The sequence below is a fragment of the Spermophilus citellus genome, assembly GCF_964194105.1.
Source record: "Spermophilus citellus genome assembly, chromosome: 2".
NCBI classification, from domain to species: domain Eukaryota; kingdom Metazoa; phylum Chordata; class Mammalia; order Rodentia; family Sciuridae; genus Spermophilus; species Spermophilus citellus.
The window spans coordinates 51,134,106-51,158,684 of NC_138183.1; the positions used below are offsets into that span (position 1 = coordinate 51,134,106).

The window sequence follows — 24,579 nt, forward strand, 5'->3', positions numbered from 1 at the left end:
GTAGAATACATTACATACTGTTAAAAGGACAGATCCTACCTGTACAGTTTGGTGAATTCTGACTAATGACACATACACGTAAGCACAATTTGGCCAAGACAGAGATTCAGAAAATACAAGAAAAAGGTGAACTTTTAAAATTTCCAGTAACCACATCAAAAAAAGGAGAGTGAGCTGGGCATAGCAGCGCACGCCTGTAATCCCAATAGTTTGTGGCTTGGGGGGCTGAGGCAGGAGGATCACAAGCTCAAAGACAGCTTTAGCAACTTAGTGAGATCCTGTCTCAAAATAAAAATATTAAAAGGGCTGGGGATGTGGTTTAGTGGTTGAGTGCCCCTGGTTCAATCCCTGGTATGAGGAGGGGGGAAAAAAGAGATAAAACTATCTTGATCAATATCTTCACTATATTTACAACCAATATATCCAAAATATCATCACTTTGATATGTACTCAGTTTTTAATATTTTAACAATGAGATGCAGCCATGTGTTGCTTATCAAGAAGGAATCAATCTGAGAGATATGTGGTTAATGTTGTCATTGTGCAAACATCACAGAGCATACCTAAACTAAGACAGCAATGACATCACTAGGCAATATAATTTTATGGAACTGGTGTGATATAGTCAACTGTTGACTAAAATGTTATGCAACACATGACTGTATTTTTCATTTTTCTGTACTATATTTTACACTTAAAGCACATCACAATTTGAATTAGTCATAATTCAAGTGATCACTAGCCACAGGTGGCTAACAAAATACTAAACTAAATGATGCAAACATAACCAATACCCATAAAGTTTCCTCACGTTCCTTTCTAGTCTACCCACTACCCTCACTCCAGGTCAACCATCACTGATTTTCATTCCCATACATTAGTTAACCTATTCTTGAATTTCATTTTTTAAAAATGCATCATACAGTATAGACTCTTTTTTATGCCTGACTCCTTTCATGTTAGTGCAAGTAGCAGTGATCTGTTCCTTTTACTTGCAGAACGGTATTCCATGATACAAATACATAATTTACTTATTCATTTACTAGCAGGTAGACAGTGGCATTATTTTCAAATATGCTGTCATTAATAAACCTAAAATGAGGCCCCGAGTTCAATCCCTAGCACCACAGGGAAAAAAAATAAACAAAAAAGATATTACATGATAGTCCTATATAAATCCTTTTGTTTGGGGTAAATATCTAGAAGTAGAATTGCTGGATCATAAGGTAAATATTATGGTTTGGATATGACCCCCCAAAGTGCCTATTAATGCAGGAATATTCAGAGGTAAAAATGATCAGATTATGAGAGCTCCAAGCTAATCAGTCCATTTTAGTTTGAATGAACTGGCTCAGGGTTATTGTTCCTGAGGCTCTTTTGTGTCTCTCTCTCCCTCCTGCCCACTCTCTCTCCCTCCTTCCTTGCTGCCATGAGGGAAGCAACTTTTCTCTGCCATGCCCTTTCACCATGATGTGCTGCCTCACCTTAGGCCCAGAGCAATGGCTCAGTCATCTCTGGCTAAAACCTCGGAAATCATGAGTCCTCAATAAACCTTCCCACTTCTAAGTTGCTCTTGTCAGGTATTTGGTCACAGTGATACAAATCTAACTAAAACAGTAGATTTATATTCATCTTTCCATAAAAAATTGCCAAGTACTTTTCCGCAGAAGTTGCCAAGAGTATGAGATATCCAATTACTTCTTCTCTTTTCCAATTGTGGTATAGAAGCATCCATTTCTAAATAACCAAGGATGACGTCAACACTTTTCACATGTTTACTGACTATCATGTAATATCTTTTTTATTTTTTTCCTATGGTGCTAGGGATTGAACCCAGGGCCTCATACATGCTTGACCACTGAGCCATATCCCCAGCCCATATAACATGTTTTATCAAGAGCAGTTCAAGAAGATGAAGAGAGATTTGTTACAACATCAAACTGAGATCACATATGAAGTTACATATAATACGGAAATAAGGGACACCCTGACAAGAACTACCTGAGTCAAGTAAATTATGTAAATATAGAAGCCAAGGAAAATGCAAAAAATTAGAGTACACACAGATCTAAAGGAAATGCTAATGGTTCTTTGCATCAAGTGATGACTACAGTGTGGAAAAGCAGGTGAGACTTATCAAGAAAGTGCAGATATCCTCTCTATAGATTTTTAAATTAATATTGAATTTTTTAAAACATTAATTCTATAATAATAAAAAATAGGCCACATTTTTAAATATTTATTTCTAGTTTAAGATGGACACAATCTCTTTATTTTATTTTTATGTGGTGCTAACAATCAAACCCAGTGCCTCATGCATGCTAGGTGAGCACTCTACCACTGAGCCACAACCCCAACCCCCATAATTTTTCAAACTCAGATTTGCATTAGTTAGTGGCATTTATCTAAGGACAAACTTCCTTATTATGACAAACATGAAATACTTTAAAGGATTATTATAGTTTGCTGGGCCAAGAGGGTACCTATTAAGAAAAGGGCTGGCAATCTACCACAGAAAGAAAGAAGCAAACAACTGGCCAAGAAAACTCCTCTTTCCTGGCAACTCTCCTATATGACAGAATATAGATAATTGCATTCCTTTCTTATATGACTATCCACTACATCTACATTTTTGTTTTAAGTAAAAAGAAAATATAGGTAACAGATAATTATTCTTCCGTGGTAATGCCTGCCTAAGGATATCTGTGCTATTTGGGGAAAACAAATAAAAAAGATATGTTAGTAGAAATGAAAAACTACATAGCTGCTTTAGAAAGTACTCTGGCAGTTCCTCAAACACTTAAAAGTGTTATCACAGGATCCAGCAATTACACTCTTGGATATATACCCAAGAAAAAAGTATATCCACACAAAAGCTTGTACACAAATGTTCAGAGCACTGTTATTTCCAATAGCCAAAAAAAGAAAAAAAAGAAAAAGAAAGCAACAAATGTCCATCACCTGATGAATGGATAAATAAAATTTGATGCACCTATACAATGCACCCTACTCAGCCATAAAAAGGAACAAAGTACTAATATATGCTACAACAATCCCTAGAATCCCCACACAAAGGAAGGAAGGAAGGAAGGAAGGAAGGAAGGAAGGAAGGAAGGAAGGAAGGAAGGGAGGGAGGGAGGAAAAATGTGGCATGTGAACAGAGTAGCAAAAACAACATAATATGTGTGTTTCATCTATCTTTCATATTGTTGGATAAACTCTCTGAATTTAAAAGGCCCCCAAATCAAGCTCATGCTTTTTCAGTATCCCTTACTTAAGTGTCTGGACAAAATTATTTCACTAATCATTCCTGTAAGAATGAAATGCAGCTTCACTAAGCAGGAACTAAAAGCAATGAATAAAAGAATATTGAAAGGATCTGAAGAGACTTTTGTCCCAAATGATAAAACAAGTGGCCAATAAAAATAAGAAAAGATGTTCAATATCATTCATCATCAGGGAAACACAAATATAAATCACATGAAATACCATTTCCTACTTGCTAGGATGGGCATTATTTTCAAAACAAAGTTAAGCTACAGAGCCAAACTAGGTGCCCTGCAACAAATGAATAGATAAAGAAAATGTGGTGTGTGTGTGTATATATATATACACACACACATATATACATATATACATATATACAATACAGTATTACTCAGCCATTAAGAAGAGTGACTTTATAACATTTTCAAGTAAACGGATGGATCCGAGACTATCATGATAAGTAAAATAAGCCAATCCCCAAACGCCAAAGGTTGAATGTTTTCCAATATGTGAAAGCTAACACACAATAAATGTGGGAGTGAAAGAATAGAAGTTCTATTCTATTAGACAAAGGGGGTTGAAAGGAAGGAAAGGGGGATAGGAAAAGGAAAGATAGGGAATGAATTTGACATAATTTTCCTATGTACATAAATGAATACACCACAATGAATCCCACCATCATGTACATCTACAAAAAGAGAGTGCTAATTAAAATAAGATATATTCCATGCTTGTACACTATATCGTAATGGACTCTGCTGTCATATGTAACTAAAAAGAACCAATAAATAAAAAAAAATAAGAGATGACCACAGTATTAACGAGGATGTGAAGAAATTAGAACCATCATACAACATTGCTGGTGCCAATGTAAAACGGCAGTCACTTTGGAAATGTCTGGCAGTTCCTTCAATGGTTAAAACAGAGTTACTGCATGACCTTACAATTCCACTCACAGTGCTAGACCTCCAAAAATGAAAACATATGTCTACACAAAAACTTGTACAAATGTTCACAATAGCATTATTCATAATGGCCAAAAAATGGGAACAAATCCAAATGTTCATCAATTGATGAATCGATAAATGAAATGTGGCATAGCCATATAGATTATCACTTAAATATAAAATAGAAATGAAGCATGGACACCTGCTACAACCTAGATAAATTTTGAATACATAACATGTGAAAGAAGCTGGTCACAGAAGACAACATACCATATATTCTGTTTCCATTTATATGAAATGTCCAGCATAGGTGAACTTGTTAAGAGAGAAGGTAAAATGCCTAAGGCTAGGGGGAATGTGGAATGTGGAGAATAGGGTGAGAACTACAGGGTATGGTGTGGGTTTTTTGGGGGGTGGGTAAGAAGGATGTTCTCATATTTGTTGTGGAGATAGCTGCATAAATCTGTAAATACATTCAAAACATTGAATGATACTCAGTAAATGGATATTTTGCATAAATGTGGATTATATCTCAATAAAACTTGTTTCTAAAAAAGTGAGAATATTGTTTCTTAAAACAATTATTCTGTATAAAGTCAGAAAGTAAGAAAATTAGATGCCAGATGGAAAAGAATGCAAGAATATTATTTTCCTTTGAAAATGACAAACCCTTCGATTCAAGATAAATAAAATTACTTTCTTTCAATGCTCACATTTTTCAAAGGAAGGAAACCTGGGAGTAACAAAAGAGCATGAGACTCAGTCTTTTTCGTGGTGCTGGGGATTGAACCCAGGATCTTGTACATGCGGGGCAAGCACTCTACCAACTGAGCTATATCCCCAGCCCGAGACTCAGAGTCTTAGGTCCACTTTCGTGAGCCGAGGCACAAAACCTTGGGAAAGTTACCTAAATCACCAGAGCCTCTGTTTCCTCTCTATTAAATGAAATCTTACAATCCCACATGATGGCCAAGTTCATACTAGATACCCAGGAAATAATAGCTATGGTTTTTTAAAAAGTAGTTCCCTAAAAAAGAAATGTACAAAGACCAATTCAACATGTCAATAATGTAAAAAAAAAAAAAAAAAAAAAAAAGAATAAATTTCTTTTCTAATTCCAAACTGCCAAATTACATCCTTGTCTTCATGGTCAGCCAAGAATCCTAGAGGCTTCTATTTTTTGTTTAGCAAAAAAGCACTAGAGAAACTCTACTGGAAACTAAATCATTGCGCTGACAGAGCTGGTATTTGAGTAGACTCCATCTTTTCCAATCCCTCTCATTTGTCTCCATGCAAATGAATTAGCAGCAGTAACTGTAAGCTTAATCAGGCTGTCTCAATGATAAATAAACTTCATATTATGACTTCAAAACAGATGTTCATTGTCAATCTTAAAGGGAAAAAGTTCTACTTCTTACACAAAGGTAAAGTTCAGAAAATCCCTGCAAAATTTGATTCTTAACGGCTTTTTTTTTTTTTTAAAGAAAGAGTGAGAGAGAGTGAGAAAGAGGGAGAGAACTTTAATATTTATTTTTCAGTATTTGGCGGACACAGCATCTTTGTCTGTATGTGGTGCTGAGGATCGAACCCGGGCCGCACGCATGCCAGGCGAGCGCGCTACCACTTGAGCCACATCCCCAGCCCTCTTAACGGCTTTCTAACTGAGATATTCTCAAAGCTGGGCTTATCCTGATTATTCTTATTCTTGCTGATTTGCTTTATTTTGTTATTTCAGGCTATCTTTCTCTGGTCTTAATGATATTTGATAGTCAAAGATCTGAAAAGTAATGGATAGACAAATCACTACCAAATGCTGCTGGGAAATGAATTTTTAACTATGCTGAATATTTTCATTCTTGAAACTGGTGGCTGTGGCAAGGCTTCACACATGACATCAATTAGGAGGCAGAGCTCCAAGAATGCACACTGACTCCCCAGGACAGCAAGCTAGCCAGAAAGCAAAAGATTAGCCCAAAAGTAATGAGCACAGTCCACCCAGAACTGCTGAATTCTGTAGATTTTAAATTTTAACATGCAGCAGAGACTATCAAGGTGCCGCTTCACAAATAATGGAAGCAAATACAGAGCCTGGGAAGCCTTAAATAAAACCAAGAGATACAGTACTACCATCAAGATGTTTTTTTCTGGATAAAGTCAGAAAGTCAAGATGGAAAGGGAAAGCAATTTTTTCTACTTATTTAGATGAACATAAAGCTATTCATGACCAGACATTTAAAAAGAACATTTTTATTACCAAAACTAATAGAAACGCAGTTTCTACAAATACAACTCAGAACATTTGTCATTTGTATAAAGAAAGCACAGTATATATGACTTATTCATGTCTAATAAGCATCAACAATATAGTTTACATTCTAGAAAAGAAACAGATGAAAAATAAAGGGTAAGGAAGCAATTTTTAAAGTAAAATGAAGCAATTTTTTACTTTAAAAATTATTTATTACTTATTACTTTATTACTTATTACTTTATTAATAAGTAATAAAGCAATACTGCTGGAATTGCTTTATTACTTATTAATGCCCATCTTGTTTTAAAAAGGACTTAAGGAGGCTGAGGTTGTGGCTCTTTTGGTAGAGCGCTTATCTAGCATGTGCGAGGTACTGGGTTCGATTCTCAGCACCTCATAGAAATAAATAAAATAAAGGTCCATTGACAACTAAAAAATATTTAAAAAAAAAAGAACTTAAGGAAACTAGCAGCTATGGTTAGATAGACAACATATAGAATTCTTATTTAATTTGTAATATATTAGTCAAGTTTCTTAAAAGGGAATTTTGAAAAAACAGTTATGGGATTTGGATTTTGTAGTATTAGTGGAGGGCATAATGGGAAAGGAAACCTTTAATTAAATGTAGGAAGGACTGTTGAGGCATCAGAATAAGATATAGACTTTAGTAAATATCTAAATATGATGCCTCAATTCTTCAAGAGTAGAAAAGAATGTGAGAATAAGGTAGCACTATATAATAATGGACTCAAAAACTAACTTTGGGGGTAATTGTTTAAATTGGGAGACTGGAGTAGGGACAAAGTATTCAACAATCCCAAAAGTCTCCATGAAGTACAAAATGAATGAAGGTAGGATGCCATTTGGAAGAAAAAGTTAAATTTTGGGATTCCAACATGGCGGCGGGCGCGGAGAGGTCAAGTCTCTGACCTCTTCAGCTATGCAGGCATAGGGAGTCGTAAACAACCTAAATCTGTTTGCCCAGGATCACTAGGCAATGCTGAGCTGACGTGGATCTGGGGCGAACAGTCTGGGCCTCCCAGAACACACACTGAGCCCGGATCGGCTGAATTCAAGCTCCCGTTCGCCTGCGTCCTGCAGACAAACAGCTGTGACTCAGCACTAATCCATCCGGCTGAAACAACTGGTCAGCCCTTCTGATCCTACGGAGGTAAATGCCTACCGAGCCTTGATAAGTAGTGGCCACAGGTTTGAAACGGGGCTTGGGAGAGACAGTAAGGACCCACCCGTTGCATTGGTCGCCCGGCAAAGGGAAATGAACTGTCGCCATTTGCAAGAGACACCACCATGGCAGAGAACTGACGTCATCAGACTGCGGCGGAGAAGATAACTTCATTGAAACCTGCGGCTACAGGTGTGTAATTCCCTAGCCTTCCCTCTCCACACATCGGGGAAACCTTAAGGGCCCCTCCCAGCTCTCCCGTGAGCGCGATAGCCAGCCCGAGGGAATCAGAGGTGGCACGGGACCCGCGGCGCGGAAATACCGCTCCCACCAGGGCTGACTGCTGAGGCCTCTTTCACCACCTACCGGGGGCGTGGCTACCGGAGGGCAAGTAAAATTCGCTGAGGATTCTCAGCCCCAAGCTCTACAAACATAGGGTCTGAGGGAATGGCAAACTGGAAGAGTGTGCCCAGTCATTCATGAAAACAGGGCTCCCGGGAGCAGCAGACCTGGCGTGTAGCCAGTATTGTGGTGAGCGGCACCCGTGAGAGGGGCCTGGCTAGAGGAAAAGTGGGAAGTGACTAGACACAAGAAGAGGCCCTAGGCACTCAGGATTGGAGACTCGCCCAGTCTGGGAGGAGTTGCTGCACAGTGATTGCTTCCCGCATATTGACAGGAGAAACTTGGCCTGGTGGGCACAGCACCACCTACTGGAAGAGAAGTTAATCAAACTCTAAGACTGCATTTATTAGGTTTTTTTTTTCTTTTTTTCTTTTCTCTTTTTTTTTTGATTTGGGTTTTTCTTTCATTTTCGTTTTTCTTTCTTGTTTTTTAAAAAATTTTTTTTACAATTTTTTTAAATTTTTTTTCTTCTAATTTTAATTTTAATTTTATTTATTATTTTGGTTTTTTTTAATTTTTTTCTTTTTTTATTTCCTATTTTTTTTCTTCTTTTGTCTTTTCATTTCTCTTATCCCCCCTTCCTTGAATTCTACCTGCTTAATCTCATTCTCTTTAGTGACTTCTTCCCTTCCCTTCTAATACCTTTCCTCCCAAGCATCAAATAAATTTACAGGAGTAAACAGTAACTCAGCAGTCAAACAGAACAAGAAGTAACATGAACAGCTTCAAAAATCAAGGAAGAAAAGGAGTACAAACAATGCAGGACAGCCTAAATATTCAGGAGGACCTAGAGTCATCAGAAAAATGGTCATATAAAGAACTCAAGGAACACCTTAGACAGATGGAATGGAACCTTAAAGAGGATACAAGACAGCAAATTCAAGCAGCGAAAGAACACATTGAGAATGAATTACATAAACAGATAAAAGAAGAAGTTAAGCATCTTTATCAGGAGATAGAGATTATAAAAAATAATCAAACAATAATTCTAGAAATGAAGGAAACGATAAACCAAATTAAAAACTCAATTGAGAGTATCACTAACAGAGTGGAGCAAGTAGAAGCCAGAACGTCAGAGAATGAAGACAAAATATATCATCTTGAAAAGAGTCTAGCCAACTCAGAAAGGCTGGAAAAAATCACGAGAAAAACATCCAAGAGTTATGGGATAACATAAAAAAAACAAACTTACGAGTCATCGGGATAGAAGAAGGTACAGAGATTCAAACCAAGGGGATGAGTAACCTGCTGAATGAAATAATTACAGAAAACTTTCCAGAAATAAAAAAGGAAACAGATATACAAATTGAAGATGCATACAGGACACCGAGCACACAAAATCACAGTAGACCAACGCCAAGACACATTGTTATGAAGATATCCAATATACAGAACAAAGAGAAAATATTAAAAGCTACAAGAGAAAGGAGACAGATTACATTCAGGGGTAAACCAATAAGGTTAACAACGGATTTTTCATCACAGACACTGAAAGCAAGAAGGTCATGGAACAATGTATTTCAAACACTGAAAGACAATGGATGCCAACCAAGAATTCTGTATCCAGCAAAATTAAGCTTCAGGTATGACAACGAAATAAAAATCTTTCATGATAAACAAAAGTTAAAAGAATTTGCAGCCAGAAAACCAGCATTGCAAAGCATTTTGAGCAAAACACTACACGAGGAAGAAATGAAAAACAATAACCAAAACCATCAGTGGGAAGTGCCTCAGTAAAGACAGAGGGCGAGGGGAAAGATAATCATGGAGAAACAAACTAAATTTTTTAAAAAAAGGATAAACAATCAAACATGGATGGAAGTACAAACCATATATCAATAGTAACTCTGAATGTTAATGGCTTAAACTCTCCAATAAAGCGACATAGGCTGGTATCATGGATTAAAAAAACAAATCCAACAATATGCTGCCTCCAGGAGACACATCGAACTCAAAAAATTAGACAATAAGATAACAAATAACCCAATCAACAAATGGGCCAAGGACCTGAACAGACACTTCTCAGAGGAGGATATACAATCAATCAACAAGTACATGAAAAAATGCTCACCATCTCTAGCAGTCAGAGAAATGCAAATCAAAACCACCCTAAGATACCATCTCACTCCAGTAAGATTGGCAGCCACTATGAAGTCAAACAACAACAAGTGCTGGCGAGGATGTGGAGAAAAGGGTACACTTGTACATTGCTGGTGGGACTGCAAATTGGTGCGGCCAATTTGGAAAGCAGTTTGGAGATTCCTGGGAAACCTGGGAATGGAACCACCATTTGACCCAGCTATTGCCCTTCTCGGACTATTCCCTGAAGACCTTAAAAGAGCATGCTACAGGGATACTGCCACATCGATGTTCATAGCAGCACAGTTCACAATAGCTAGACTGTGGAACCAACCCAGATGCCCTTCAATAGATGAATGGATAAAAAAAATGTGGCATCTATACACAATGGAGTACTATGCAGCAATAAAAAATGACAAAATCATAGAATTTGCAGGGAAATGGATGGCACTAGAGCAGATTATGCTTAGTGAAGCTAGCCAATCCCTAAAAAACAAATACCAAATGTCTTCTTTGATATAATGAGAGCAACTATGAACAGAGCAGGGAGGAAGAGTAGGAAGAAAAGATTAACATTAAACAGAGACATGAGATGGGAGGGAAAGGGAGAGAAAAGGGAAATTGCATGGAAATGAAGGGAGACCCTCATTGCTATACAAAATTACATATAAGAGGTTGTGAGGGGAATGGGAAAATAAACAAGGAGAGAAATGAATTACAGTAGATGGGATAGAGAGAGAAGATGGGAGGGAGGGGAGGGGGGATAGTAGGAGATAGGAAAGGTAGCAGAATACAACAATTACTAATAAGGCATTATGTAAAATTGTGGATGTATAACCGCCGTGATTCTGCAATCTGCATTTGGGGTAAAATTGGGGGTTCATAACCCACTTCAATCTAATGTATGAAATATGATATGTCAAGAGCTTTGTAATGTTGTGAACAACCAATAAAAAAAAAGAAAAAAAAAGTTAAATTTATCACATCATACATTTATTTCAAGGAAAATATTAAAAAGTTATTTAGACCCTCCTTGAGGGCATTAATTTTATCCAAATAAGTACAAATTCATACAAGGAGAAAATTCAACATTTAGAGAACATGTATATGGGTAGATATTAAGTAGATACTATGCTAGGTCTTTTCTGTATAATGTGATTTCATCCTCATTTGAAGAAACAAAATCTCAGAGAAGATAAGCAAATTAGTCAAAGGACACACAGCTAACAACTGGTTATCAGACAAAATTCCACAAGTGTCTAAAACAATGATGCTTTCCTACCACATCAGGAAATATTTTTCATTTCGGGAGTACTAACCACCATTAACGATGATGCCTTACAAAAACTGAACAAGAAAAGTCAGTGCCAAACTCAGGGCATCTTTTATGAGTTAGTAAGCATTGACATAAACCTTACAGTAACAGCAGGAAACAATGGAATTGTAGAAACAGTAATACTGAATTACTATTTATTAGGGGGAAAAAGTTAATTTCAGAAATGAGTTGATGCCTATTTGGAAAAAATAAGAAAAGGAAATACTTCAAAATAATAAAAGTGGTCAATTTTTGGAAAGAGAAGCATAGAATTCTGTTTCTGCTCAAAACCTATTGAAAAAATAAGGTTTAGCTTTATTAGCATAAATAAATCTTGAATAGTAATATAATTATTAAATGATATTCCCAAATCCCTAAAGTGATTGAAGCAATAAAAGACAAAAGTCCTTGGATATATGTAGTAATCCCCTGCTGTAACCATCTTCTACCATAAAGTTCTAACAACTTTTCTAACTACTGGGCACATAATCTGAAAGCACTGTCACTACCACACACCAGTCTCTCAATAGGAATGATGTTCACCATCTGATGAAATAAGTGTCCACACAAAAGTTTATTCTCTTACCAAGATCCTGAACAAATATCTACCTTCTTTCTCAAATCTATTTTCCTCAATTGTAAATGGTATTAATTCCTATGTTGCAGAATTGTTGGGGATCATAACAGAAAAGTGTTTAGCAAAAGGACATGAGCATATAAACACTCAATATAGTTATTGCTTATATTATTATGATTCTTTCATTTTAACCCATAATTAGCCATAACCTTATAAGAACTCCATGTATCCTCATTCATTAAAAGCAACAATATGTACATTTACCGTTTCAAAAGCTTTGGCTAAGGCAATGAATGGTCTTTGATGCAATTATCATATTTCTTCAAGACAGTAAATATTCTCTGCTATGTTGTAATTCCAGGAATAGTCTAAAGCTCAGAAAATGGCTTATGAGTTCAGTTCTAATGTTTACCACCCCCCCAACAATCTAATCACTGGGAAACAAAGATTTCTTCATCAATCTTCAAATCAATAATAATTTTTGATGGCTATAGACTATGCCAATTTCCTCACCTCACCTGAATCTAAGATGCTCTAGTCACAAAATTAAGTAATATATTCAAGAATTCTAAAAACATAAGTATCTTTTCTATTTTAATAAAAATAAATAAGAACAAGTAGAAAACCAAAAGTTTTCTTTGGTGGCTAGAGAATGTCTACATGACCAGATGGTTTAAGAGTCTTCTCTATAATTTTAAAGGTCCTGCTTTATTCTTCCAAACAAAAATCTCTGAGAATTAATATTCAGGCTTTTATTATCTGAATAATCCTGGTAGCTAACATGGCTTTTAAATTATTTTCTTCAGAGTTACCCAAAACAACTCAAAAGCACCTACTTCAGCTTGGCAGAGTGCATGAAGACCTTGTAACACCAAGGCTGCTGGAGTAGCTTGATCAGGCTTGGTGCACTCATTCAGCACCTGAGAAATAGCTGCCAACATGTCTGCACCATGTTGATAGGGCCTGCAAGAAATGACAATTTAAAAACAAAATTAGAGCTTACTATTCCCAGTTTTTGTTTTTGTTTTTTATAATACTATGATTAAACCCAGAGCTTTGTATATCGAGCTACATCCTGGCCTTTTTCTTTTCTTTAGTTTTGAGACAGGTTCTTGCCAAGGTGACCAGGTTAGCCTTGAACTGTGGTCTTCTTGCCTCCACCTCCCCAAGTGGCTGGGATTACAGGCATCTACCACCACACCTATCTCCATTCCCAGACCTTTTAAGCAAAAAGCATCATAGCTTTTCTTTCCCCAGGTGCCTACTATATGTTAACCCTCAAATAATAACATCGTGTTTTTCTTCAAATATTTATACCATGTTGATTTCTACTGACAATGCTCATTTTTTTTACATAAAAATTTATTCAAAAAACACCTTTTAACAAGTTTTATTCTCCTAAATCAGAAATCCTATATGGTCTGAATTGAGAAAAACTCAAGTCTATAATAATGATAAAAAAAAAATACTGACTTATCTTATTGAGATTATTAGTAAAGACAGAACTATTTCAGCCTGGTATATGCTCTGAGACCAGGCACTATGAAAACAGAGATTTGATCAGGAGATGATTTATGGTAGTAGAAATACTAACGTGATAACACACAGTGCTGCTGATGATAAAAACACTGATACAGATTACAAGTGACTGAGTGCCTGTCTCCCACCAGGCACTTCCAGACCACCTGACTCATCCTTCTCCCCTTCCTCCTATCTGTTCCACATTTACTGTGCTGTGCCCAGAACATCTTTAACTGCAGAATTACACAGGTCTATTCTCAGAATTCCTGCTTATCCTTCAATGATATATTTTTTTCCTAATTAACAAACTGTCAATTGCGGAAATGGCCTGACAGGATTCCATTCGTTCACTGCCCCACAAATGGAAATGGTTTTCTAAAGCTGAAAAATTCCAACATATCTTAAGGTAGTATCTGAAAGGAACACTGAATAAGTTATCTATTGTCTCTGAACTGTTCTGATAGCCAATCTCTCCTGAATCTCAGCCTTAAGTATGTAAAATCAGAATGTCTGCTATTAACCTCTCTTAAATCTGAAATTTTTTCCATGCCAACACCTCAATACAATGAAGACTTCCAGGTGTTGGGCTGCATATTTGTAATATATATTTTTTTTATATAATTTGGACTGTGGTGATTGTGTGTGTGTGTGTGTGTTTGTGTGTGTGTGTTTGTGTGTGTGTGTGTGTGTGTGTGTGTGTGTGTGTGTTGTAGAACGGCAGAAGCCTAGAAAAGAAGCAGAATTGCTAGGGCTTAGATTCCAGTAATTCTGACCAGGATTTTACTTGAAACAGGAATTATCCATGTGATCAAAATCTGAGCCAAATGTCCACCCAATTTCAGGAAGCGCCATTCACACCTCGGTCACTGACAGTAAGCAAGAGGCTTCCAGAATGCTACTAGGCAGAGGCGTAATTAACACACAAAACTGCAAGACTAAAGGTGAATTCAAATACACTCTATTTCCTCTGCAAATATTTTTACCTTACCCCATGCAAGAAAAAAAAAAAAAAAGGAAAGTTAGAGCTTTGTTCTTGCATTTCAGTCTTACCTCCTCTAACCTCTTTAGTAATCTCTAATCTAGAACAGTCAGCTGTCTGTCTTCACCTATGGGTTAAATTTTGGATGGAAATTCAACATTATTTACATCCTTGTTATAAAGTCCTAATAATTCCATACAGTGAATCACACAAGATCTTCACTATAAAAATGCTTTTTTAAAAATGTTTTTTTTTTTAAATATTTTTTTTAGTTGTCAAAGTACCTTTACTTTATTTATATGCAGTGTTGAGAATCGAACCCCAGGGCCTCACATGTGCTAGGCAAGCACTCTACCACTGCACACAACACCAGCCCTCTTCCCTATAAAAACACTTGTAGGATCAGGTATAACATAGGCAGAATATAAAAAAAGAACAGCTTAGGACTGTAATCCACAGCTTAGTTTTCAGGAACTTATATACAGAAAAATAGAAAGCATGACATCATATGTTTTACTGTAATATTAAATTGTTATCCAGAAAAGTATATAAATATCCCATAAGTTTGATACAAGACTAGACCTGAAAGGGAAAGACATACTTGCTTCTCAAAGTTAATGTCCAAGAGTACTAAATATTACACTCAAAAAACATGCATTGAAAAATTCTTTATTCTTTCATATAATAATATTTTTAAAAAGTAAATATTTATATATGTATACATGTATATATACAAGTGTATATATATATATATATATATATATATCAAAATATATCCAAGAATTAAGCACATTTTACCTTTGCTTGCATATATCTCTGATTGATGCTGCTTTTGCAATCAGTTTCTCCCACTGCAGTTCCTTGCCCACAGAGAGAGAAGGCACATCAGACATGGCCATGAAGCGTTGTAGCTCAGTATACACACGGTCCTAATAAGGCAGTTTCACAAAAAAAGGTAATTTCCCAACATGAGTTGAATAATCATTATCTCCTTTTATGCAACAATGTTTACCTCCAAATCTTACATTTGCATTGGAAATTATAATGCATTTCTTCTAATCAGCAGAGAAGAATGCTGTTGTGATTACTGAAGATTTTCATACAGACCCATGTACTGTATCATTTCATAAAAGAAGAAGAAAGTGGCTATGTCTCATCCTAATTACAAAGGCTCTAATCACTTACAACCATATTTCCATTACTTTCTCACACAAATGGAAAGATACATTTCAGAAATAAGGAAAAAAGATTATTTTATATTCTCAACTACACTGAGAGCCAATCACAACTGACTATATTATAGATCAAATACATCACAATAAATCAAAATTACTCAGTGCAATCATTGATGCCACTCACACCACTACATCAAAGCACTGTTCCACATAATGACATTTTTCTTCACTGAAAGGAACATGTTAATACTCATACAAGTGTACTTCTGAGCTTACCTGTTTTTCCCACAAAGATGTCAACAGGCGCAAAGTGATACCTCTTAGTTGTGGGGTAGTTCCAAGCAGTTGGATTACTCGCAGAATCTGTCCTACACACACCTAGGAAAATATTAAAGAAATGCTGGATTCATAAATATAAATATAGACAGCCTTAAGGTTAACAAAAGCATTTTAAATTCCTTGCTATTAAGTGAAGACTGAAATGGAAGGTTGCTGAAATATTACTCATCTTCTTAGAGGATGGGAAATAACTTTGGGAAGGGCTAGCTAGCAATCCTGGAGAAACAGAATCTTAGAAAAAACAGGACCTCAGGGGATCTCAGAGAAAGTCAATGTGAAAATTTGGATATGAAGTGACTTAGAAGAATTAATTCTTGGGGGTAGGTAGGGGAGAATAGAAGTACTTTGGATTAAACAAAGAAGAATGAAAGGAAGGGATAGGGACTGGGAACAGGAAAGATAGCAGAATGAATCAGACATTGTTATCCTATGTACATATATGATTACATGACCAATGTACAACCAGAAGAATGGGAAGTTATATTCCATACATATATCAAAATACATTCTACTATAATGTATAACTAATTACAACAGATTTACAAATTTTTTAAATGATTAATTCTTAAACATGGCCCAATAAGGGAAATAGTTATTGGGGCTTACAATTTCATAATACCAAATTGAATTCAATGTACTATTTAGGTCTCATTTTCTTTTTTTCTCCCAAGTAAACTGATCAATATACTAACCTTGTGAACACCAAGCATAGGTAAAGTATACAATATATCATTATATAATATAGGTTTCAGTGGTCTTCCCAATTTGAACATCAAGACTGGAATCAGATTTGGTACCTAAGATGAATGTAAATATATATTAACTACAACTTATTCTAAAAGCAAGCAATCAATTTATAAAGCAATGTTTACCTCTTTTTTTTCTTGAAAGGAATATGACAATGAATAAATCAGAAAACAAAAATGTCAGTTAGCTATTTGTTATTAATGGCAATACCAATAGCATTCCACTTTTTATAATTAGCTTCCAAAGTACTTTTCTTAAACAACTATAACATTAATTCAGAACAATACATAAATTAATATATATTCTACCCCAAAGAAATCTGTAGTTCTAACAAAAAGTCAAATTTCAGCTGTATTAAAAACAACAAAATAAGTCCTATAATAATGAAATATTCAATGGGTTCGTCCAATGCAAAATAATTTAAATTGGTATATTATAAGGGGATTAAGAATTAATGGATTAAAGTTTCAATAGGTTCCTATTTCAATCTTTACATGTAACAAAATGAGAAAAGCAATTTATTCATGGATCACACAATGTAAAATTGTTAAGATGAAAATATTTCCCAAATTCATTTACAAATTGAATGCAACTCCTATCAAAATCCCAGCTGGCTTCCTTGCAAAAATTAAGACACTGGTCTTAAAATTCATATGTAAAAGCAAGAGACACTAAATAGACAAAATAATCTCGAGTAGGAAGAACAAAATTTGAGGACTCAAATTCAAATCTGGAATTGGGAAGTTTGAGAAACCCCAAATTTACTACAAAGCTACAATAATCAAAACAGCACGATACAAACACAAGAATAAAAATACAACTCAATGGAATAGAATACAGGGTCCAGAAATGAATGCTTACATTTGTAATCAGTTTGTTTTCAATAAATATGACAAGAAAAAATGTCAGGGGAAAAGAAAGGTCTCTTTATAAAATAGTGCTGAATTCCACCAACTAGATAGCTACATTCGAAAGAATAAAACTGGACCCCTTTCTCACATCACATGTAAAAAATTAACTTAAAATGGATTTTAGACCTAAATATAAGAGCTAAAACTAAAACATGCCTAGATAAACTTGTAGATTTATGTAAATAGCAGCATTAATCACAGTGTTCCAAAAGTGGAAATTATATTAATGGTCAACAACTGCCGAACTGAAAAATAAAGTGTAGGATAACTAAACAAAGGAATATTGTGCAGCCATAAAAAGAAATGAAGTACTGATACATGCTACAACACGAATGAACCTTAAAAACATTAGGCTAAATGTGAAAAGTCAATCATAAGACATGTGTTATAGGATCTCAATTATATGAAAGATATGCCCAGAATAGGCAAATCTACAGAGAGAGAAATTAGACTAGTAGTTGCTCAGGACTTTTGGGGAGGGGTGGGGCCAGGAAAAGGGTTAGGAAATAGGAAATAGTGAATAACTTAAAATGCCTATAAAGTTTCTTTTTTTTTCTTTTTTTTTTTATTGGTTGTTCACAACATTACAAAGCTCTTGACATATCATATTTCATACATTAGATTGAAGTGGGTTATGAACTCCCAATTTTACCCCAAATGCAGATTGCAGAATCACATCGGTTACACATCCACATTTTTACATAATGCCCTATTAGTAACTGTTGTATTCTGCTACCTTTCCTATCCCCTACTATCCCCCCTCCCCTTCTCTCACATCTTCTCTCTCTACCCCATCTACTGTAATTCATTTTTCTCCTGGTTTATTTTCCCATTCCCCTCACAACCTCTTATATGTAATTTTGTATAGCAATGAGGGTCTCCCTTCATTTCCAGGCAATTTTCTTTTTCTCTCTCTTTCCCTCTCATCTCATGTCTCTGTTTAAAGTTAATCTTTTCTTCCTGCTCTTCCTCCCTACTCTGTTCATAGTTGCTCTCATTATATCAAAGAAGACATTTGGTATTTGTTTTTTAGGGATTGGCTGGCTTCACTAAGCATAATCAGCTCTAGTGCCATCCATTTCCCTGCAAATTCCATGATTTTGTCATTTTTTAGTGCTGCGTAATATTCCATGGCGTATAAATGCCACATTTTTTTTATCCATTCATCTATTGAAGGGCATCTTCAATAGATGAATGGATAAAAAAAAAAGTTTCTTTCGAAGGTGATAAAAATGTGCCTAAATTGACTGTAGTGAGATTTGTACAATTCTGCAAATACACTAAATGCTATTGAACAGTATACTTTGAATGACTGGCCAGAATATAATATTATATCTTAATAAGATTACTTTTAAAAATCCAATTCAAAATCATTTGCTGAATCTCTACTTTGAATGAGCACAAAGGGAGTGCCAAAGTAAAAAATGATCTTCCACGTACTGCATTTCAAAGGTTAGTTGTCCAGTATTTGTTAATTTCCACTATCTGTTCTAATCTTAGAAAGCTTGTTCCTTCTAAGGTTAGAAGACATCTACTTTAATTCAATTTCAAGAAGGAAAAATATCCTTTTAACCCCACCAACAAAAAAGTGACGGTTAAACATTAATTCATTAGTGATCCTGATAGTGCTTGACCATGGCAGCTCGTGGAGCCACACATGCAAGGACTGCAGCCTCTCCGCACACAGGCAGAATTTATGGTGTTTTTAACAGAACAGAAATTCTATCACTCTCTCACCTTGGGCAAATGAAGGGAGACAAATTTTTGAATTGGCTTCTTATTTCCCATTTTAATTAAAAACAAAAGGTTATCTTAGATTGCCTTGCACTCATCTCAAATGAATTATACCCTTGTGGGAAGATTTCTACCAAGACACTTGGACAGATTCTTAGTTATGGGAAAGGTAATCAACACATTTAGTGGCATCTTATAAAATAGTGTATTTTGTCATGTGGCTTTTAAACAAATGTTTTAATTATATTGTCAAGAAAGAAATAAAGCACTGTATTTATGCCTAAGAGTACAGGTTTGTTTTGTTTTGTTTTGTTTTGTCTAAAGAGCCCTGGCCCTACTAGAAGTTATGTGTTTTTTTCTCTGGCCACCTCAGAAATAAAGAAACAGAGTAGGAAATAGTCTTAGACTTAATAAAGTTTTGAAAGATGGTAGCCCAAATTAAAGGTCCAGTTAAATGGAAAGAATAAAACATTTGTTATTTTACTTGGAGAAAAAAAAAAAACAGATACAGTTGTATATCTGTGGAAAATATCTTTTTTGCATAATATTAAGTATGGGTTGATATGTTCATAATAAATAACATGTAAATATATTTATTTACTTGAGATGTCAATACCAGCTCTTGAGCCTTATACTATTTCAGAGGCAGGAAGAAAAGAAAATAATACTCAGGCTTTTCCTTAAATTTAAAATAAGCTGGTAAGGACCTGTAATTAACTGTCTTAAGACCTGGATTCAAAATCTCCATGCTTTCTCTTTTCACATTCAGAGTTCAAGTCTTTGATAAACAAATTGATTTAGAATCATGGGATTATTACAGGAGTCCACATAAGACTATCTCAGTAGATGTCTCAGCAGATATCTTGCAATCCAGAAAGGAGTGGGCGATATAATTAAAGCAATGGGGGTGGGGTGGGGAAGGACCAATACTACTATATCTGGCAAAACCATCCTTTAGAAATAGAGAAATAAAGATATTCCCAGAAAAATCAAAGCACAGAGATTTCACCACCACAAGATCCGCCTTACAAGAAATTTAAAAAAAAAAGTCCTTCAAGTTGAAATAAAAGGACATTAGATAGAATACAAAAGATTAGGACAGCATAAAATTTTCTGGCAAAGGTAAATATGTAAAAAATACAAAAAATCCTATAATGTGGTAACATGGTGCATAAGTTGCTTTTAATTCTGGAATATGAGTTAAGACAAAAGTATAAATAACTAGAAATCTTAAACTACGGAAATGGACATACAATACAAAAGAAGTAATTTGTGACATCAGAAAGCAAAAAGTAAAAGAACAGAGTTTATGTGTGTAATTGAAGTTTATATATGTAAATTGTCAATCAGCTTAGAATAGTGTTACAGCTAATATATGTTTCATGTAAGTCTCATGGTAACCACAAAGGAAATAATTATGAGAAACACAAAAGAAAATGAATATGGAATCAAACACAAAATCCATACAATGAAATACAAAAGAAGACAGCAAGAGAAAAAAAGAGCTAACAAGATACCAGACAAAAAGCAGTTAACAAAATGGCAATTTTAAACCCTTCCCTACTGATTTTTTAAAGTAACTGAATTAAATTCTGAATGAAATGACACACAGTGGCTGAATGAATGAAGAAAACAAGAATCAAGTATAAACAATCTATAAGACTCATTTTAGATAAAACGTATGAAAGTTAAAAGGGTATTCAAAACAAATGGTAACAGAGAACACAGTAAGCATACTTAAAATAATAGACATTAAGTGAAAATTGTCACAAGAGACAAAGAAGGATATTATATAATGACAAAAGGGTTAATTCACAAGTATATGTTTATATATATATATATGAAGCTAATATCATAGAACTTAAATATAAAAAGCAAACATTTGACAGCAACACAATAACCCATTTTCAGTAAGGAAATAGAGGATTTGAACACCACTAAACAGACCTATTGGTCCTAACAAATGTACACACAGCATCCTACTCAATAACAGCAGAAGGTATGTTTCTATCAAAACAAATCAACAAATTTAAGAGTTTGAAATCATGCCAAATGTCCTTTTCAACTACAATAGAATGAAAAATAGAAATCAATAATAGAGGGAAACTAAAAATTTCACAAATATAAGGAAATTAGGCAACACATTCTTGAACAACCAATGGATCAAAGAAGAGCTCAATAGGAAAATTAGAAATACGCTCCAACAAATGAAAGCACAACATACCCAAACTTATGGAAAGAACAAAAAGTACTAAGATGTCTAGAGCAGTAAATGTCTTAATCAAAAAGAAAGATCTCAAACAACCTAACTTTATACCACAAGGAACTAGAAAACAACAACATTACTTAAAGGAAGAAAACAAACAGGTATTTTGTAAAGAGATCCATAAAATTAACCCATTTTTAGCTAGGTTAAGGGGGGAAAAAAGAGATACAAATATATAAAAGTAGATGAAAGTAGAAACAGTGCAATCTGAGTTCTTTGAACAGTCCAGTCTGGATTTATGTTGACTAACACATTCTCATTCCTTTAAAAAAAAAAAAAGCTGATGTAAAAGAGGAGACATTAAAACTATGCTGAACAATAAAATGGATTATAAAAGATTAATATAAATGATTTTATTTCAACGCACTGTGTTATCTAGAAGAAATGGATAAATTCTGAGTAATATAAACCTACTAAAACTGAAACATTTAGAAACACAAAATCTGAACAAATCCATAACTGGTAAGGAGATTGAATTCATAATTTAATTTTAAAAATCTTAAAAAAAAATTCCCAACATGGTAAAACACACTTGCAATCTCAGCTATTCAGGAAGATGAGGCAAGAGGATTGCAAGTTTGAGGCCAGACTAAGTAACTTTTTTATTTTTTAGATGAGACTCTGTCTCAAAGCAAAAAATTTACAATGGTGAGAGAAGTAGCTAAATGGTAGAGTGCTTATCTAGCATGTGTGAGGCACTGGGTACTGCAAGGAAAAGAAAAAACTCTCAACAAAGAAATTCTAAAGATGCAATGGTTTCACTGAAGAATTCTACCAAACATTTCAAAATTAACATCAATCGTTCCCAAATCCCCACCCCCCAAAAAAGATGAATGGAAGAAAATACTTCCAAACTAATTTTGTGAGGCCAAAATTACCAATACCAAAATTGGACAAATATATTACAAGAAAGCAAACCACACGACAATATTCCTGAAGAACACACATGCAAATATCCTCAAATAACTACTAGCAAACTGAATTCAGCAGCACATTAAAAAAGGTCATTCACCATGATCAAGTGGGATTCATTTCAGGGATGCAAGGATGTTTAAAACATGAAAACCAATCAATGTGACAGATCACATTAATAGAACAAAGGACGGAAATATCACATAATTATCTTAAGAAATGCAGAAAGAGCATTTGACAAAATTCAATGCTTTTCATAATAAAAATAGAAGGAAATTAGCTCAATATAAGATCTGAAATTATAAAGCCCCTAGAAAAGCTTTATAACATTGGTCTCAGCAATAATTTCATTGATCTGACACCAAAAGCATAAGCAAAAAAAGATAAAAAGAGTAAAGTAGATTCTATCAACTAAAAATCTTCTCTGAAGCATAGCAAGCAATAAACAGAGAAAATTGCAACCCACAGACTGGAAGTATTTGCCAGCCATTTATCTCATAAGGGGTTAATACCCAAAATATGTAAGAAACCCCACAACTCAACAAAATAATAATAATAACACCTCAATTTTAAGAAGGCAGAAGGATATTTCTCCAAAGTAAACATATAAATGGCCAACACAGACATAAAAAGTCATTTAATGTCAGTAATTACTAACTAAATACAAATCAAAACCATTTTGAGATATTACCTCACTACTGGTAAAATAGCCATCATTAAATTCAAAAACAAAAAAGAAATGCTGATAAGGATGTGGAAAATTTGGAAATTTCAGGCACTGCAGGTAGGAATGGAAAATGGTATAGCCATTATGAAGAACAGTATGGTGGTTATTAAAAAACTTTAAATGTAAAAATAAAATAAAACTATCATAAAATCCAGCAATCCCACTTAAGAATATTTACCTAAAAGAATTTAAATCAGAATCTCAAGGAGACATTTGCACTCCTATATTCCTTGCAGCATTATTCACAAGAGTTAAAAACAATATAAATATTCATCAATGGATAAGTAGATAAAAAGAATGGGGTCTGTGCTATTTAGCCATTAAGAAGAAGGAAAACTTGACATATGATACAACTTGGATGAACTTTGAGGACATTCTACCAAATGAAACAAGTCAACCACAGACAGACAAATAGTGCATGGTTTCCTTATTTGTGATACATAAAGTAGTCAAACTCTGAGAGCAGAAAGTAGAACTATGGTTGTCAGTGGACAGGGGCCGGGGAAACTGAAGGGGTGCTATTCTCTGGGAATACACAAACTAAAAACATTCTAGAGATCTACTGAATAATGCTTATATAGTTAACAACACTGTATGGGTTACACTTAGAAATTTGTTAAGGTAGATTTTATATTATATTTTTACCACCCCCCCGCCAAAGGAACATGGGATTGTTTTAGAAGAGGTGGGGCTGGAGTTATGGCTCAATGGTAGAGTGCTTGCCTAGCACGGGTGAAGCACTGGGTTCAATCCTCAGCACAACATAAAAATAAAAATAAATAAATAAAGGCATGTGTCCACCTAACTTAAAAAAAATTAACAAAAAAGAGTCAGAAGAGGCCTTATTGAGTTCATTTAGCTTAACAACTTTATTCTACATATGATGAAAGTGAGGTGCAGCGGGATCACAAGGTTTATTGATGGTGAAGCAAGGATGGCAACTCATGCTTTAGCTCACCCCTCCTTTCTGTCTTGGCAGAGAGGCAGGAACAAAGATTCCAGACTATCTATTATAGGAATGAGGAGCTGTCATGGAAGTCTTTCATTAATTGGCCAGTTCATGGGGGGGGGGGCGGGGGACAAGCAGGAAGAGTCACAAACCAGCATCTCCCTGAAGTCCAGCATACAAAGAACAAAGAAATTCTGCTCTGGACTACAGGAAAAACATACTGGCAACACTTAAGAAGTTGTTGCACTGCCTTCCCCAAAATTACAGCATAATCTTTTAGGCAGTTCTATAATGAAAAT

At 34.9% G+C, this 24,579-nt stretch overlaps 1 protein-coding gene across 3 annotated transcripts in view; it reads right to left on the reverse strand.

The window, feature by feature from the left end:
* Window positions 1–24,579, reverse strand: part of FOCAD (focadhesin) — a 283,295-nt gene that overhangs the window by 137,096 nt on the left and 121,620 nt on the right. For all 3 annotated transcript variants that reach the window (XM_081282574.1, XM_081282573.1, XM_081282575.1), the window contains 4 exons: window positions 16,727–16,831; window positions 15,972–16,073; window positions 15,319–15,449; window positions 12,857–12,983 (listed from right to left, as the gene is read on the reverse strand). In XM_081282574.1, coding sequence (XP_081138700.1) covers window positions 12,857–12,983; window positions 15,319–15,449; window positions 15,972–16,073; window positions 16,727–16,831 — 465 coding nt within the window. The remainder of the gene's footprint in view (window positions 1–12,856; window positions 12,984–15,318; window positions 15,450–15,971; window positions 16,074–16,726; window positions 16,832–24,579) is intronic.